The 18,668-nt window shown below is 39.1% G+C and overlaps 2 protein-coding genes across 2 annotated transcripts in view; one reads left to right on the top strand and one right to left on the bottom strand.

Moving 5' to 3' along the window:
- Window positions 1-6,521, bottom strand: part of bub1 (BUB1 mitotic checkpoint serine/threonine kinase) — a 38,674-nt gene extending 32,153 nt beyond the window's left edge. Inside the window, exons 1-2 of the mRNA XM_056445288.1 lie at window positions 6,320-6,521; window positions 3,850-3,909 (exon numbers count right to left, since the gene is read on the bottom strand). Coding sequence (XP_056301263.1) covers window positions 3,850-3,909; window positions 6,320-6,342 — 83 coding nt within the window. The 5' untranslated portion in view covers window positions 6,343-6,521. The remainder of the gene's footprint in view (window positions 1-3,849; window positions 3,910-6,319) is intronic.
- A 3,478-nt stretch (window positions 6,522-9,999) lies between these two features.
- Window positions 10,000-16,636, top strand: zgc:101562 (C2H2-type zinc finger protein). Its single transcript, XM_056481611.1, has 3 exons — window positions 10,000-10,146; window positions 12,553-12,636; window positions 15,594-16,636. Exons 2-3 carry the CDS (start codon window positions 12,570-12,572, stop codon window positions 16,205-16,207), a joined length of 681 nt encoding a protein of 226 aa, XP_056337586.1. The 5' UTR covers window positions 10,000-10,146; window positions 12,553-12,569; the 3' UTR covers window positions 16,208-16,636.
- Window positions 16,637-18,668: the final 2,032 nt, after the last annotated feature.

Below are 18,668 nucleotides of genomic sequence, written 5' to 3'. Positions count from 1 at the left end.
TATATGCCGAATACAGCAAGGGCGCCAATAGAACAGCAGGAATAAAGTGTGGCCTTGGTTACTGCTGTAAACAAAGCACCGTGAGGTCAAATCTATATCAAATTTAAATTAGGATAGATTTCATAAACTACACAGCATCCCAATATCCACATATAAAATTCAGGGAAACTTTAGCAGGATACAAAATTTGATACCTTGTAAAGAAGCATTTAAGACATTTTAAGGGCCTTAAATTTCTATAAATTGATTTGTCAATAGGCATGGGCCGGTATAAGATTCTGATGGTATTTGATAACCTTGGATAAAAAAAATCACGGTATTGTGATGACAGCTATATTTCCAGAGTTCTCTGTGCTGCTTTAGCAATAACACTCCTAAAACACTAGTAGACGGTGGAGTTTCTTTATTACACTGTGTCAAGTATTGGGTTTTTAATGCATATTTTTACGTCTACAATGCTACTGTAGCAGTACCTAAAAAAAATTAATAAAATAAATAAATAAATAAATAAAAATAATAATAATTTAAAAAAATAAAAATAAATAAATTAAAAAAAAAACACTCATTCAAAAAAGAGAGAATTAACAACTTTTCAATAACTTTAAATCAAAGCAAATAAAACAAAGTGTTCATCTGAAGCTCCTCTACAGGGCTCGATGCTTCTTAAGCACTCATAACACCGCCTTTCCCCGCCACCGTGGCTCTTGGCCCCTAGCTTGGCCCACTAGCTTTTCCACTACGCATCGCCACAACATGTTGTTAAATTTTAAGACACGTGTCAGGGTTTGACGAAGGATATGTGTGCGCAAAAATATAAATTCGCCTCATGGCAAAAGTGGGGGCCCGTCCGGGATACAAGTGAATTCAAGTGAAAACCTCAAAAAAAAAAAAGGGTCGCAGAGATTAAATCATTCTTTAAAATAGAAACTAAATCAAAACATAATAGTTTGTTTATGCAAAAATATGTTAAACAGATTAGATAAAAATATCACGGTTTCACTATATTGTGATGACAGGTCTAAAATATAATATTTTCAAATGTCTGGGTAAAAAACTAAAACTTTTTCCCCTTGGAACACAATATATTTTATTTTGAGAAAAAAAAATTATAATATTTTGGAGCAGTAAAGACGTCTTTACAATTTAAAACAGCACTTTTGGATATATTTTCTGCTGGAGATACTAAAAAAAAAAAACAGAATAAAAAACAAAACAAAAAAAACGTAAATAAAAAAAAAAATCTTACATATACCATAGGAAAATACATAGGATAATATATAGCATAACAAAATACATAACATATAACATGTTACATAACATAACATATACCATTTTCAGTGTAACAGAAAATTTTGGTGGTTTTAAAACCGTGACTTTTCCAGACCGCGGTATACCTTGAAAATGGATATCGTCCCATGCCTATTTGTCAATCTTTCACACTTAAGACGCCGCAAACACCATGTAAATACCTTTAATACTTAAGACGCCACATTCAATATTAACAGTCTATATCAGAAGATCTAAGCCTGTGCTTAATGAGGCCATTCGGGCCTTTAAACAGAAAAGCAGAGCGCAAGTGGAGAAGGGATATACTTCCTGGTGCACAAAGCCGCTTTGCGTTTTCACTCTGGTAAGATCAGGTTTAGTTTGAGGAAACTCTACATTTTTGGGGGTCAGGAAATTTGGTTGATTTTGATTGGGTTTCATCGCCACGGTAACTTGTGCTACTCGGCTCTCCTTTTATTCTGGGTTAGAGATACAAACCCTAACTGGACCATCAGCTGTGAGTGAAACGACACATCTGATGCATTAAAGCTTCTTCCAGTCCACGGGCGTCGTTTTTGCTACAGACTACTTGCTATAAGCAGTTTTGATAAATTTTTTTGTGGCTAGTAATTTGTTTATATTATAATTATTTATATTCAAATACTTTCAATTTATCAATAAACATTACTAATGCTTTTAAATTAACATTAACATTCAAAGTTTTTACATATACATTTGCTTTAATATATAAGGCTTTTAAAACAGCTGCCTTTTGAGCTGTTCGTGAATCTACATTCATTAAATAATGACTGATTTGCATTGATATAATAATATTTTCTTTAACTTGCCTTCAAACCTTCGCTGCAACAAGTGTTGATTTCTAAACACTTTTATTTGATTGGCCGTTTGCCGCATTTATGCGTCTGTGATTGGCTGTTTGCTGCACTCGTGTGTTTGTTATTAGTTGTTTGGTAGAACTTGTGTGTCTGTGATTGGCTGTTTACTGTACTTGTGTCATGTGATTGGCTGTTTACTGTACTTGTGTCATGTTATTGGCTGTTTCCCGCACTCATGTGTCTGTGATTGGCTGTTTGCCGCACTCCAGTGTCGTGAGATTAGTTGTTTACTGTACTTGCGTCATGGAATTGGCTGTTTACTGTACTCGTGTTGTGGCATTGGCCGTTTACTGTACTCGTGTTGTGGGATTGGCCGTTTGCTGCACTCGTGTCGTGTGATTGGCCGTTTGCTGCACTAGTGCCGTGTGATTGGCTGTTTGCTGCACTAGTGCCGTGTGATTGACTGTTTGCTGCTCTAGTGCCGTGTGATTGGCTGTTTACTGTATTTGTGTCGTGTGATTGGCCGTTTGCTGCACTCGTGTCGTGTGATTGGCTGTTTGCTGCACTAGTGCCGTGTGATTGGCTGTTTGCTGCACTAGTGCCGTGTGATTGACTGTTTGCTGCTCTAGTGCCGTGTGATTGGCTGTTTACTGTATTTGTGTCGTGTGATTGGCTTTTTGCTGCACTCGTGTCATGTGATTGGCTGTTTGCTGTACTTGTGTCATGTTATTGGCTGTTTGCCGCACTCATGTGTCTGTGATTGGCTGTTTGCTGCACTCCAGTGTCGTGGGATTAGTTGTTTACTGTACTCGTGTTGTGGGATTGTCTGTTTGCTGCACTCGTGTTGTGGGATTGGCCGTTTTCTGCACTCGTGTCGTGTGATTGGCCGTTTGCTGCACTAGTGCCGTGTGATTGACCGTTTGCTGCTCTAGTGTCGTGTGATTGGCTGTTTACTGTATTTGTGCCGTGTGATTGGCTTTTTGCTGCACTCGTGTAATGTGATTGGCTGTTTACTGTACTCGTGTCATGTGATTGGCTGTTTGCCGCACTCTAGTGTCGTGTGATTGGCTGTTTACTGTACTCGTGTCATGTGATTGGCTGTTTGCCGCACTCGAGTGTCTGTGATTGGCTGTTTGCCGCACTCGAGTGTCTGTGATTGGCTGTTTGCCGCACTCGAGTGTCTGTGATTGGCTGTTTGCCGCACTCGAGTGTCTGTGATTGGCTGTTTGCCGCACTCGAGTGTCTGTGATTGGCTGTTTGCCGCACTCGAGTGTAGTGTGATTGGCTGTTTGCCGCACTCGAGTGTCTGTGATTGGCTGTTTGCCGCACACGAGTGTCTGTGATTGGCTGTTTGCCGCACTCGAGTGTCTGTGATTGGCTGTTTGCCGCACTCGAGTGTCTGTGATTGGCTGTTTGCCGCACTCGAGTGTCAGTGATTGGCTGTTTGCCGCACTCGAGTGTCTGTGATTGGCTGTTTGCAGCACTGAAGTGTAGTGTGATTGGCTGTTTGCCGCACTCCTGTGTCATGTAATTGGCTGTTTACTCTACTTGTGTCGTGTAATTGGCTGTTTGCTGCTTAGAGTATTTCGCCTGTTTTAAACAAACTCAATTATGACGTTTTCTGAAAACAAGACATTACAAAAACTCCAGTTTAGCCAAGTAAGAAAAGCATTTTTTCGCAGTGAACATAAGAAAACCCTGAATGAATGAATGAATGAATGAATGAATGAATGACAGTAGTTCTTACTTGTCCCAGGGGTCGAGTGGATCATCTCCAGCATAACTGCGCACGCTCAGCTCAAAGGCCCTGCAGTGATGATGAACAAACACACACACACACATCAGAACTGAAGACACATGAGTATAAGCTTTCAAAAGGCTTAATGCAGTCACACAGACACACCTCATCAATCTGAACACAGTTAAAGGCCTTTTTAAGACCATTATGCATGAAATTTTAGACTTATACAGGGCTGAATGCTAAGGAGTTTTTCTAAAGGCTCGGTTCAGCTAGCAGAATTTATTCTCAATGGTTACAGGTTTCAGCTTTCTTTAAATGATCCTATTTTGTGTTTAATAGAGGAACGAAAGTCCAATCGATTTGAAACAACTGGGTGAGTAAATGAAGACTGTCAGTTTTGGAGAAACTCTCTCTTTAAAACACACTTAAAGACTTCTTAGGGTAGCTCTTATGTTTCTTTTTATGTGGTTTTAAATATTTTAGTTATTATAATTGCTTCGTATTTTGTTCAGCCTTTTATACAAGCATCATTGAACATATATTTTACTTCTGTACCTTTTTATATACATAAAGCACTTTGAGATGTTATATAAAATATAGTTTATTATTATTATTATTATTATTATATTTATTCTGATGAACACAAAATATGATGTTTTGAAGAATGTTAAAAACTGGTGACAACAAACTTGCAAATATTTTTTAATGTTTGGATATCAATGGCCATTACAATGGTTATTCTTCAAAATATATGAGCAATTCCAGCATTATGGATGTGACATAATAAATTCACAGAGAAAGTATACGTTAACGTTATATTGAAACATCTGTTTATATTTTCCAGAACAACTGAGCACAGAGTTATGGGACCAGGAAAATATCAATCTGTAAACATGTTTTGTACTTTAAATGAGGAAAATAAACATGCGTTATGGATGTGACCAAAAAAGAATGCACGTTTGTAGTAGGGCTGTGCGATTCATCGGAAACTAATCGCAATTTGAAACGTTGCGATTAGTTAATCACAAAAGGCTGCAATATAAAATATATATGTAAACAAAAATAACATCTTCAAAAATCTTCAGCTATTCTTCAGGAAATTAAACATGCTAGACTTTCTCCGATGGTGTCGTGAGGCATTGCAGACATGGTATCGGTTGTCGTGAACTATGCCACATTACATGAGAAGAAACGATTGAATCATGTGTCACGATGTCCATTTGTTGTTTACGACTTCCCACAACACCCTACGACAAGGAAATCGTGTGATCTGACCAGGGCTTTATAACTAGCCAATTGAGTGAGCACACTTTCGTTCTGCCCAATTAGAATTGCATAACTGAACTATGCCCACCGTAAAAAAATAAATTAATTAATTTAAAAAAACAAACAGGAAAGCGCCGACAAGTTGGATTATGGCGTCTGCTGCTTCAGAAGCATTAACAGATGAATTATTATCAAAGAAAAACAGCATTTGTGATATGGCAATATTTTGAGATATTTTAAGTCAAAAATAGGTCATTTTTAAGAGCTGTGGCAGAATTGTTACAACGGCTACACAGATTATTGAGCTGAAGCTTGAATTAAATTAGGTTGAAGCTTGAATTAAATCGTAAATCAAATCGCAACATCTCTCAAAAAAAGAAATTCGCAATTAGATATTATCCCCAAATCGCACAGCCCTAGTTTGAAGTATCCAGTAATCCAGAAATTCTGTGAATTAAACTGCACAGCCCAAAATAAATAATGATAAATCAAAAGGATAAAATGTGTCTTTCTACAGAACAAAAATGATTGACTTTATTTTATTTGACAATTTTTGCATTTATGAGGAAAAACTCTTGTTATGTATGTGACACCTCTCCGTTATGGATGTGACGGATGTGTAATTGGCACTTGTGTGACTTTGCTAAATCAAATATCATTGTTTAAATACATTGACAGATATGTTGAGTATTTCTAATGTAGTGTAAAATATTTCGTTGCCTTGTACTTGTAGATGTGTAATGACAATAAAGTTGAATCTAATCTAATCTAAAATACTTGCTTACACAAAAACACTTGAAATGTTTTTTGGTGAAAACTTAATTTATTAAAACTACTTTATTTCATGGCAAGGCTGACATTAAATAAACAATATATGAGCAATTCCATGCTGACATTTGCATGGAATTGCTCATATATTGCTTATTTAATTAATCACTTGAAGATGAGCACATTGTCATTTTGGGGTGAACAATCCCTTAATACACGACTGTGATGAATTAATTCTGTTACGGTCAAAACGTCAAAGGGTTACAATAAAAATAAGGAGTTACCATCAACACAATGAAGAAAAGAGCAGTTCTGTTAGATCAAGCTATTCTGACAGAAACGACAAACGAAAAGAGGAGCAACTTCATAAGCACTGAAGAAAGTGATCAAACGCTGGATGATAAACACTGGGCTAACATGCTAACATGCTAACTTTACTCACTGAAAATAGGAGTTGATGTCCATTGTTTCTTCCCAGCCGTCTAGTCCAATATGTTTACGGTTAAACTAGAATATGTTTATATCTGATTAATAACACTACCAACTCCTAATGTCTACAATTACCATATTTTTTAATCGCTTACTGTTAACCGCATCTTTGCGACGATGTAATAAATGTTTTTAAATTTACCGCTTAGCCAGTCACTGTCCTGACTAAGGCTCAACAGCCAATCGAAGCTCGAAACAACCTTACGTCACGTTAACTGCCTACTTCATCCCGCCTCTTGTGTTCTGGTTGGCTGGGAGGGGAGAGCTTCGCATTAGCGGCCTGTGATTGGACAGAGGAGACGCCGTTCATCCAAAAGTCTGAACAAAAATAAACATTAGTTATTATTAGTTTATTTTCTGTGAAACAACGTAATTGTATTATTCCCTCAGTTGTCAAGTGATATTTGTTTATTATGTTGAGAGATTAGTTTAAAAAAACCTATAATTCGCAGTTTCAATTAGTTTACAGTCCGTTGATTTTAATGTAAGCGATCAAACACTTGAACAAACAAACACAAATACAAATAATTGTGATTAAATTGATTTTAACTGTATTTTTATTTTTATTTATGTCATTATTAATTGCCACATGATTAAATATTAAATATTTACACATCCATTCATTCAAACAGTGTTGGTATTTATGTATAATTATTAGGTTTCAGATAAATTATGAATGTTGAGCACTGACGAATTTGCATTGAATTTAAATAAATATTAATATTTAATCTTATGTATGATTTTAAATTGTGTTCATTTCATTTAGATGGTCAATTATAGTGGTGGCAGCATGGTGGCTCAGGCCCTGTCACCTCACAGCAAGAAGATCGCTGGTTCGGGTCAGTTGGCGTTTCTGTGTGGAGTTTGCATGTTCCTCCAGGTGCTCCGGTTTCCCCCACAGTCCAAACACATGCGGTACAGGTGAATTGGGTAAGCTTGGCCTTAGTGTATGAGTGTGAATGTGTGAGTGTATAGGTGTTTTCCAGTACTGGGCTGCGGCTGGAAGGGCACCTGCTATGTAAAACATATACCGGCAACCTCTGAAATAAAGACTAAGCCAAAGGAGAATGAATAAATGAATTATATTGGTCAACATCTCCAGACATGTACTCATGAAACCCACATAATTATGCAGACACTTAAATAATATAGTACAAAAATAAAAGTACAAGTATTCTCTAAATATTTTGGCCAAATGTCGTCCAGTGTAACAGATGTATTCATATCAAAAAGTATTGCAGACAAATGTGCAAAACCTGAGAGGAAACATGCTTTTTGGATGGAACAAAAACATTGTGTGTCCGGTTCATCATATTTATTCTGATTTAAAAAAAAAGCATCAGGTCTGAAATTGACAGCACATAAGCAATTATCTTGTGATTCGATGGCGCAGTGGGTAGCACGTTCGCCTCACAGCAAGAAGGTCACTGGTTCAAGCCTTGGCTGGGTCTGTTGGCATTTCTATGTGGAGTTTGCATATTCTCCCTATGTTGACGTGGGTTTCCTCCAGGCGCTCCGGTTTCCCCCACAAGTCCAAAGACAGGTGAATTGGGTAGGCTAAATTGTCCGTAGTCTATGTGTGTGAATGAGTGTGTATTATTGTTTCCCAGTGTTGGATTGCAGCTGAAAGGGCATCCGCTGCGTAAAATATATGCCGGATAAATTGGTGGTTCATTCCGCTGTGGCGACCCCAGATTAATAAAGGGACTAAGCTGAAAAGAAAATGAATGAATGCATCTTCTAAATGCACAGTTTTGGAGCGCACTAGCTTATAGATATTTTAAAAACTACCAATATGGATAAAAAAATAATAAAAGGTTATTTTAATTTCATGGCACCTTTAATAAAGTTATTTAAACTTAAAATACAATATTTGACCTTATTACATTTTGTTTTTTAATGCGCTTAGCTAACCCCACCCCTCACAGTAACGTCACAATAGCTTCATTAAGTGCATTGTGTCTGACATTGCATCATGGCAACATGCAGTCTCAGCTTGCATCATCAAGGCTGCATCCAGATACTATAGACGAATTACCGATTTGTAAACTTTCAGGATGTGCGTGCAGCAAGGTTGCAGAAAAAAACGGGAGCGCTAGCATTTACAGCAAGGGAATGACATCCGATGTGGTACAGAGTTTGTTGTTGTATTAGAGATAAGTTATATTGATTACATAACATACATATTATTTATATAATACTTTTTGCATGTTATAACAGCTCATCTCCCAGTGATAAGCACAGTTATTTAGCAAAATTAACGTTAAAGTGAGCAGCGTTCGTCTGACAGGTCCAATTGTGATAGCACCCTTTCAATGAATATTGGGTAAGACGAAATGGCCAAGCATCCAGCCCCAAATATACAATCTCACTGAAGCTCCAAGTGTTTTAACAAGAGAGAAGCTGAAGGCCTACAAGTCTTTGGATGTCTACAATGTTGTTCTGTGTGGTCATGTGTGGTCTGGATGACCAGATTCAACACTATGTAGTGCTAAAAACGAGGTTCTGCCTAGTCAAAGACAAGGAAAGAAGACGGAGCTAACGTTATACAAGGCCTGGGTAATCATCAACAAGCAAAACAACTGCATTCTGACAGTGAACTGCACCTGTACAGCAGGGTATGTGAACGCACAGATTTACATTTCTTTCATAGCATTCAGTGTCCTCACTTTAATTCACCATATGAAACTGTTTTTGCTGAAATCATAGCTGCAATTAAAAACGAGTAATGTGTATGATTCAGCATAGTGTGAACTTACCTGATATAACATGAGAACTGCATTAGGTCCTCACTCCATTCAGCTCTTATGATTGCAGTTAGCCAAAGATGTCTGCAGTTGGCATTAAAAGCAGTGTGGTGTACAGTAAAGTTTAAGTTTTCGAATTTGGCATCCTACCACACAAAACCACATGTTTGCTATTGCAACCGGTCTCTTTTTGCAACCGGTATGCGCGGTTGAACCCGTGTAACGTAGGTTGGTAATTCCTCTATTGGAATTTCAAGACTTAGATTTGACTCAACAGTACATTATACAAAATGAAACAACATCAGACTGGAAAATGTGATTATTGTGGGCAAGAAGACACAGTGCAGCATGTTATTATGAGATGTCCAGTAGGGAAAGGAAAGTATTTATTTTGAATTTGAGTTAAAATGAAGTTTAATTTGGTTAGAGTGCTACAAAACAGATGAGGACTGTATAGAATTTTTAAAAATGACTAAATTAGATAAAAAAGAGCTTAATAAAAGTTAGGTAGGAAGTTTTTTTGTTTGGATTGATTGAGGTGGAGTTTGCATGTTCTCCCTGTGTTCGCGTGGGTTTCCTACGTGTGCTCCGGTTTCCCCCACAGTCTAAAGATATGCGGTACAGGTGAAATGGGTAGGCTAAAATTGTCCGTAGTGTATGAGTGTGAATGAATGTGTGTGGATGTTTCCCAGAGATGGCTTGCGGCTGGAAGGGCATCCGCTGTGTATAACGTACTGGATAAGTTGGTGGTTCATTCCACTGTGGCGACCCCGGATTAATAAAGGGACTAAGCTAAAAATAATATGAATGAATGATTGAGGTGGCAGCAGGTGGCGGTAATGTACCTAGAGCTTGTATACCAACCGCCAATACAACTTAGAAGAAGAAGAAGAAGCGTAGAGAAGTTCGCGATTGTGTGAATTTTCAGAAGTTGTCCGGTGTCCAGGGAGCGTGTGTGTGTGTGTGTCGTCTCCGTTCACCCTTTCGATCCAGAGGAAGCGTGTGTGTGGAGTTACCAAGCAACAACAACAGGGTACTTTACTTTCCCTTTCACTTTCTGAGAGACCGTCTGTGTGTGTGTGTAAGGTGATGCCCAGCTGATAGACAGAGTTTATAAGTCAGGCATTTATCAAATCTGATGATGAACCTCATCAAAGAGCTGTGCTTTACATTGTTTTTATGTTATCAATGCTATTATTTAGCTATCAGCATATTAAATTGAAGATGAGTAACAGTAAAGACGTGTAATGTGACACAAGATCTTCATTTAAAACAAATGTTGTTTCCAGCATTGAACAGAAACGATTAGTGATTATCAAATCAGATTATTACTTCTGAAGGATCACGTGACAATGTTAAGCTGAAATTTAATACCTTTAATAAAATATTTCTGAATTTCACATATACTCACCGGCCACTTTATTAGGTACAGAGCTGGACAGATTGAGATCTGCCTTATTCCTCTCAGCACAGACTCATCCAGTTGTTGGGAATATCAATATTTCTAATATAATATGATCATATTTTGCTCCATGTTGTCCTGAAAGCATCGCACAGTTTCAGCAGATTTGTTCTCGTCTATAATGTGAATTAAGGCTGTTGATATGTCTGAAAATCGAAACTTCTCATTTCCTTGTTAAAGGGTCATGAAACCCTCCTCTTTCAGCTCAAGTCCACCTCAGAATTTGATCAACAAATGTGCCATGATGGGCGTGGACAGAAGGGGGAGTGGGCGTGACTGGCCGAGCAGGGGGAAAAGAGGAGAGCGAACAACAGTTGGCTCACAAAATCAGAGTAAAAAAAATCAGACACAAACCGTGAGGAGGTGATTTTACAGTTAAAATGCAAAGAAATAAACAGTAAGTGATGTACTCCCGTTACATATACGATAGGCTGTTTGTAATTTCATGTAGTGACCATAATTTGGGGTGGAGCTATCAGCCATTTAGAGTGGGCTATCAGTCATTTGGGGCGGAACTATCAGTTATTTAGGGCGTAGCTATCATTCATTTAGAGTGGGACTATTAGGGATTTTCAGGCGGAGCTCTTTTAGGGCAGGGCTATTAGTCCTTTAGGGTGGAGCTATTAGTTCTTTAGGGTGGGGCTATCATTCATTTAGGGCAGAGTTATCAGTCCTTTGGGGCGGGACTATTAGTTTTTTAGGGTGGGGCTATCAGTCTTTAAGGGCAGAGCTATCAGTCCTTTAGGGCGGAGCTATTAGTTCTTTAGGGTAGGTCTATCTTTCATTTAGGGCAGAGTTATCAGTCCTTTGGGGCGGGACTATTAGTTCTTTAGGGCAAAGCTATCAATCATTTAGAGCGGAGCTATGCGTCCTTTAGGGCAGGGCACATCAGTCCTTTAGGGTGGAGCTCTCAGTCATTTAGGGTGGAGTTATCAGTTATTTAGGGTGGGGCTATCAGTCCTTTACGGCAGGACTATCAATCATTTAGGGCAGAGCTATAAGTCCTTTAGGGCAGGGCACATCAGGTCTTTAGGGTGGAGCTCTCAGTCTTTTAGGGTGGAGTTATCCGTCGTTTAGGGTGGAGTTATCAGTCCTTTAGGGTGGAGCTCTCAGTCTTTTAGGGTGGAGTTATCCGTCGTTTAGGGTGGAGTTATCAGTCATTTAGGGTGGAGTTATCAGTCTTTTAGGACAGGGCTATCAGACTTTTGGGCAGATCTGCTTAATTTTTATAAATTCAATGAATATTTGAAGTTCACTTTTCTTTTGACAGCCCTGATGTGAATCCTCTGGACTGAGATCTGGAGACTGAGACTGTCTGAGTTTAGTTTATGATCAAGAAGACCTGATCACAAGATGCTCCCTGTGCTCAATACTCACATCCTCAATACTCAGGTCCACTGTGGGGATTAACGAGGCTCAGTTAGTGCTAAGAGAAAGAGAAAACGCATAACATTAGATGGATCAATGTTGCTCATGCTCAGTCCAAATGCTCAGCCTTTCTCCAGTCTTCTGTTGTCCAGCTAGGGTGATTTTGCATGAATTGTAGCCTCTGTGCTCCGCTGACAGGACTCTCCTTCATCATCTGTGTTGTTTATTTAGAGATGCTATTGAATTAGAGACAGTTCACTCAATAAAGGAAATCTACTCACTGTTTACTCTTCCTCCAGTGGTTATAAACCACTTTCATAGTAGGAAAAACAAACACAGAGGAAAAAACCTCATCAAGTTTAGAAATTATCAATAAAAAAAATTTTTTCATTGAATAATAAACCTTAATAATAGTATATAATAATAATAAACCTGTCTACAGTGTTGTGTTTTAAGCTGTGATTTTATTCCTCTGACTGCTGGTGCTGGTGAAACATTTGGCTTTGCAAAAGGACAGAGATATCCTTGTGCACTGAAATAAACTAATCAGCCATTTATGATGCCAGAATTCATGAGGTTTAGTATCTTCTCTTTCTCTTGTGTTTCCAGGTGAAGCAGTTGATAAAATGATGGAGCCACCGGAAATATATGAAGGGATCCCAAAGCCTCGTCAAGTGAAAACTGAAGACGAGGGTGAGAGTATGGCTATTATCTACTGTATACTCTGCCATGATGAATGAAATCACATTCCTGATCAATCAAAAGCTACAGTAGTCATGCACATCTTGTCAGGAAAGCAGTTCTGTGATAAGCAGTAAATCTCCTTCTGAAGGCCAGAGGGCGCTCTTGTGCTGAAACCCCAAACACCCATGATGAAGAAACCCAGGAAATCCCTATAGTGCTAACGATAATAGTAAAATGCAGTGCATGCAGGGCCGCTGGAGAGTTTGATGTTTCACCATTCAGACTGAATGCCCGAGCACACTGACGAGAGGCTTTTCAAAGATGGCCGACAAGTGAAATGACTTGCCTTAAAGGGACTTTGATGTTACTTTCATTTCTGCTGAAGGGGTAACACTGTGCAATTAATGCTTAAAGTGAAATTATTATGGTGGCTTGAGAAAGCTAACAGTCTAATATCTCACTTCTGCTTCTGCTTCTTCTGAGACTGAGACTATTTTAAAGGGTATCTCCTCTTAAGCCTTTCAAGCTATATCCTTCAAACGTTCTGCAAACCTTCAAACTGGGTTGCTGTATTTTTTTCAAACTGATTTTGGTTTTCTGGAAAACCAAAAGTTCCATTGACTTAACATTGGGTCAAAATTTGTGAGCTCATAACTCTGCATCAGACTGCATCTGCATCATTCAACTCAGGCAAGCCAACAGCCAACCACTGATGACCTTTAAACTTACTAGCCACGCCCTAGCAACCAATTTCAGCACCCTAGCAACTGTCCCATAGACTGTGACTAGCTGTTCTAACACATGCTAACAATTCTAACATCCTACTGACATGCTTAGCTTGCTAGAAATATGCTAGTGACATGCTAATTCATGCTAACGACATGCTAATTTATGCTAGAAACGTGCTGATTCATGCTAAAATCATTATAGCAACATGCTAAAATCATGCTAGTTTCAAGCTAATTCATACTAAAATCATAATAACATGCTTATGCAAGTTAGAAGCATGCTAACAACATGCTAATTTATGCTAGAAAAATGCTAACAACATGCTAATCAATGTTAGAAACATACTAACAACATGCTAATCAATGATAGAAATATATTAACAACATGCTAATTCATGCTAGAAACATGCTAGTTACATGCTAATTCATGGTAGAATCAAGTTAATTTATGCTAGAAACATGCTAACAATGAGCTAATTAATGCTAGAATCATGATTACATGTTGGCAACAACATGCTAATTCATGTTAGAAACTGGGTAGTTACTTTATTTCATGTTAAAATCATGCTAAAAACATGCCAATTCATGTTAGAAACATGCTAGCAAAATGTTAATTCATGCTAGAAACATGCAACCAACATGGTAATACATGTTGAAATCATGCTATTTATTATTCATGCTAGTTACATGCTAATTCATAGTAGAATCAAGTTAATTTATGCTAGAAACATGCTAATCAATGTTAGAAACATGCTAACAACATAATAATTTGTGTTTGAATCATGCGTACATACGTGCTAATTCAAGATAGAAACATGCTAGCAAAATGCTTATACATGTTGGAATCACGCTAACATGCTAATCAATGTTATAAACATGCTAATTCATGCTAAAATCATGTTAGTTACATGCTAATACCATGCTTATTCATGTTGGAAGCATGTTAACATGCTAAGTCATGTTAGCAATACGATAATCTGTTAGAAACATGTTAATTCATGTAGATTTATGCTAGTTACTGTACATGCTAATTCATTCTAGAAACAAGCTAATAACATGCTAATCCATGCTAGAAACATGCTAATCAATGTTAGAAATATGGTAATTAATGCTACAATTATGTTAGTTGCTAATTCACACTAGAATCATGCTAACAACATGCTAATTTATGCTGGAATCATGTTAACATGGTAATTCATGTTACCAATGTGCTAATCTATGCTAACAACATGCTAATTCATGCTAGAATTATGCTAGTTACATACTAATTTGTGCTAGAATCATGCTAACAACATGTTAATGTTAGAATCATGCTAGTAACATGCTAATTAATGCTAGAAACATGTCAACACCTAGTTGATTCATGTTGGAATCATGCTAAGAACAAGTTGATCCATGTAAGAAGCATGCTAACAACATGCTAATTCATGTTTGAATCATGCTTACAACAATGCTAATTTATGCTAGAAACATGCTAGCAAAATGCTAATTCATGGCAACATGCTAACTCATGTTGAAATCATGCTAACAACATGCTAATTCATGTTACAAACATACTAGAAAAATGCTTATTCATGCTAGAAACATGCTAATCATTGTTAGAAACATGGTAATTCATGCTACAATCATGTTAGTTACTAATTCATACTAGAATCATGCTAACAACATGCTAATTCATGTTGGAATCATGTTAACCATGCTAATTCATGTTAGCAGTGTCTAATCTATGCTAACAACATGCTAATTCATGCTAGAATTGTGTTAATTCATTCTAAAAACATGCTAACAACATGCTTATTCATGTTAGAAACATGCTAACAACATGCTAATTCATGCTAGAATCATGCTATTACCAACCACACACACACAGGGATCAACTTTAAATCTTTTTACTGGCTTGCTGCAGTCTTTAAAGTGGTTGCGTTATTGACTGCAGGGATCTTAAACATTCTTTTAGCCAACTTGATACTTTTTTAAGCTAAATAACCGTAAAGGTTGTCCTTAAACTTTAACATCTCGTTTTAAAATTGTTTTACATCTGTTCAAAACACTTCCCGATATTGACAAGCCCACTTATGAGTTCATAACCACAGCAAAAACTTCTGTCTAACTCCTTATCTTTTAAAATTAGGCTTTCATGAAAAAAGGCACTGTCGACCATGCTCTGCCCTATATTATAAACGAATAGACATCACCCTAAAATGAAAGCATTATGAAACTGTTCCATTGTTCTTGCAGAAGCGCTGTCAATGTTTCACGAAGAAAAAGACGAAGCTGAGAGAACGAGCAGAAGGACGCCTCGGGGAAGGAAGCTGTATTACTGCGTGCAGTGTGGAAATAGCTTCAGTGTGGCGGCGCGCTTCAGACGGCACCAGCGCATTCACAGCGGGCACAGGCCGTACCAATGCCCGCTCTGCCACAGCGGCTTCACCTCGCAGGAGAATCTGAGCGAACACCTCGCGCACGCACACACACAAGCCAGCAGCAAACCTCACCGCTGCACTCACTGCGGCAAGGGCTTCGTGCGGCCCGGGAAACTCTGCATCCACATGCGCGTGCACACCGGGGAGAGGCCGCACCACTGCGCAGACTGCGGGAAGAGCTTCAAGAGCGCAGACGAGCTGCAGAGACACACCGCTATCCACACCGAGATAAAAACACACCAGTGTTCGGAGTGTGAGAGCAGCTTCAGGAGATCCACGCATCTGCTGAGACACATGCGCACACACAGCGGAGAGAGACCGCACCAGTGCATGAGCTGCGGGAGACGATACTCACGCTCAGACCACCTGAGGAGTCACCGCTGCACACATACACACACTGACCGCAAAACAAGGAGAGTTCAACGCTAACACTGACACCATTTACGAGTTCACCAGTCGACCTAGTTTGAGTTTCTTCACACGCATGAAGATATTCTGAAGAATGCTGGAAAACAGACACATCCATTGTAGGAATTAAAAATACTATGGAAGTCAGTGGTTGTTTTTTTTCCAGCATTCTTTAGAATATCTGTGTTGGAACCAAGAAAGAAACTCCTACATGTTTAGAAACTCTGAGTAAATGATGAGGAAACTTCATTTTCAGTCGATTGGTGGATTAAAAACAGTGGAAAGGAGTTTGTCTCTCGGTGTTGAGGTCTAAACTCGGGTGCTAGAAATAAAGTCAGAATTGTCAAACAGGAATCTGAATTCTCACAATTCTGACTTTTTTTTTTTTCTCAAAAAAATGTAAAACAGCATGCAGTTTTGCTATAGCAGGCTTTTTTGTTTGATTCAATGCTGTTTCACTGTATTCATCAATAAAGATACTTTTATTTTTGTTTTCGCTTTCACTTTCCTCTAGAGAGGTATTGCACAAAAGAAAGATAAGGGATTAAGCTGGCATCTTAAGGCTGATTTATACTTCTGTGTCAAGCGCAAGCGTATGCTACGGCTCGGCCTACGCGTGGACACAGAGCCCTTGCCGTCACTGACGAGCACCTCTCAAAAAATGTAACTACACGTCGCAACGACGCGTAGCGCAAGCTTTGAGTTTGGTCGGCTTGGTAGCACTTGTGAGTGTGGGCAGGACCGAGAGCCGCGCCAGCCCGATGGAGTGATTGTTTACAAGTGTCGAGTCCCGTGAAGGCGCTCCGGATGGAAAGATTTGTTTTGTGTTTACCTCATGATTAAAATTGTTGCCCGTCCGCTGGTTCCTGCTTCAAAATGAGTGAGTTTGAGCCACTTGTATATTAAGGAAGCGTTCTGAAAAAACAAAACACCAGCGAAGAAACTCGACACAGAGGAACATAAAAACCTCACTGCCAACTAGCGTTTCGGAAGTGTTATTGCAAAGCAACAGTATGAATGCACAGCTACGCGCGTTGCATGCGCTGTGGGTCACGCTGATCACTTGACGCTGAAGTATAAACCAGAATGGGGAAGTCTCAGAGTAAAATAAAAGAAGTTTTGGAATATGGAAAAACTGTACCTGATTGAACAGTAAACTTGGATATAGATTAATTTGGGCCATCACCATACTGGTAGATCTGTCTATGTGGGAAAGCAGCGTAATTAATATAAGTCCCTGGCGTCTGGCTGAGATCAAGACCTTTTATTACGTTTGGCTAGCTAAAGCGATTTACTCCCGGGAGGAGGTTAAAATCAGGGGCCGTGCGATTTACTTCCAGAAGTAAGTTGAAATTGGGGGGCACTTCTGCCTCAAGTGCAGGTGAACGAGTGAAGACGGTCTGAGAGCGGTTCTGCTGATTCAGCGCTTTCTTTACTTGTACCGACCAATATCGTCCGAGAGCGAGGGCAAGTTTGTGAGCGTCTCCACAGGCAGGTTCGCTGAGCTCCAGTCTCCGGGGATGCTGGTCCCGCATACCTGCCCTCATGTCCCACCAGAGTTCCAGACCCTATCACCAGGTCCACACATTTGCTGCACTCACAGCTGCAGATCAATTGCTGGAACTAACAACAACAGGCACTACATCATAAGCATGCCCCTACAAGAAAAAGCTTCTTTTTATGACCTTGCATGCACATCAGGCTGTTGGAGACCCCAAAACCAAAAAGGGGCTCTTTAATATAACCTACAGTAATATTGCTGAAGTGTTCAGGTTGATGTTGGGGTCATTTAGTATTTTGTAAACAAGAAGATAATAAACTGAGATTATTTAAATCATAAAACATGAATGAATGAATTTTACAAACCCACATTCATCTCACTGTGCGATTAGATGAGCTGGTAAGGTTTCACATCACGGGTCTCTTTCTGAAACTCCTAGGACAGATGAAGTGATTGAATGAACAGAGTTTGTGGCTGCAGGAGAACTAAAGGCTGAACTAAAAACTGGTAAATGTTAAATCTTCCTGTGCTTTTTTTATGTTTGAAGTAATCTAGCCTGGGGAGGTGCGGCGGCGCTATGGGTAGCGCTGTTGCCTCACAGCAAGAAGGTCGTTGGTTCGAGCCTTGGCTGGGTCAGTTGTCATTTCTGTGGGTCAGTTTGCATGTTCTCCCCGTGTTGGCGTGGGTTTCCTCCAGGTTCTCCGGTTACCCCCACAAGTCCAAACACATGCGTTATAGGGGAATTGATTAACTATATTGTCCGTAGTGAATGTGTGTGAATGAGAGTATGTTTCCTAGTGATGGATTGCACCTGGAAGGGCATCCGCTGCGTAAAACATATGCTGGATGAGTTGGCGGTTCATTCCGCTGTGGTGACCTCAGATTAATAAAGGAACTAGGCTAAAAAGAAAATGAATGAATGTAATCTCAATTTTAACATGATTAGAGGGCGGGGCATTTAGTAACTCCTCCCCCTTTTTA

This window comes from Danio aesculapii, chromosome 20 (genome assembly GCF_903798145.1).
Source record: "Danio aesculapii chromosome 20, fDanAes4.1, whole genome shotgun sequence".
Taxonomy (NCBI): Eukaryota; Metazoa; Chordata; class Actinopteri; order Cypriniformes; family Danionidae; genus Danio; species Danio aesculapii.
Note: the sequence above shows the minus strand (reverse complement) of the source record. Positions and strands in the feature narration are given on the sequence as shown.

What these genes read in the sequence shown, in the direction of transcription:
- zgc:101562 (XM_056481611.1), top strand. Translation starts at nt 12,570, where the DNA reads ATGATGGAGCCACCGGAAATATATGAAGGGATCCCAAAGCCTCGTCAA. An exon ending in AGTGAAAACTGAAGACGAGG is followed by an intron (nt 12,637 to 15,593) that starts GTGAGAGTATGG and finishes TTGTTCTTGCAG; the next exon opens with AAGCGCTGTCAATGTTTCAC.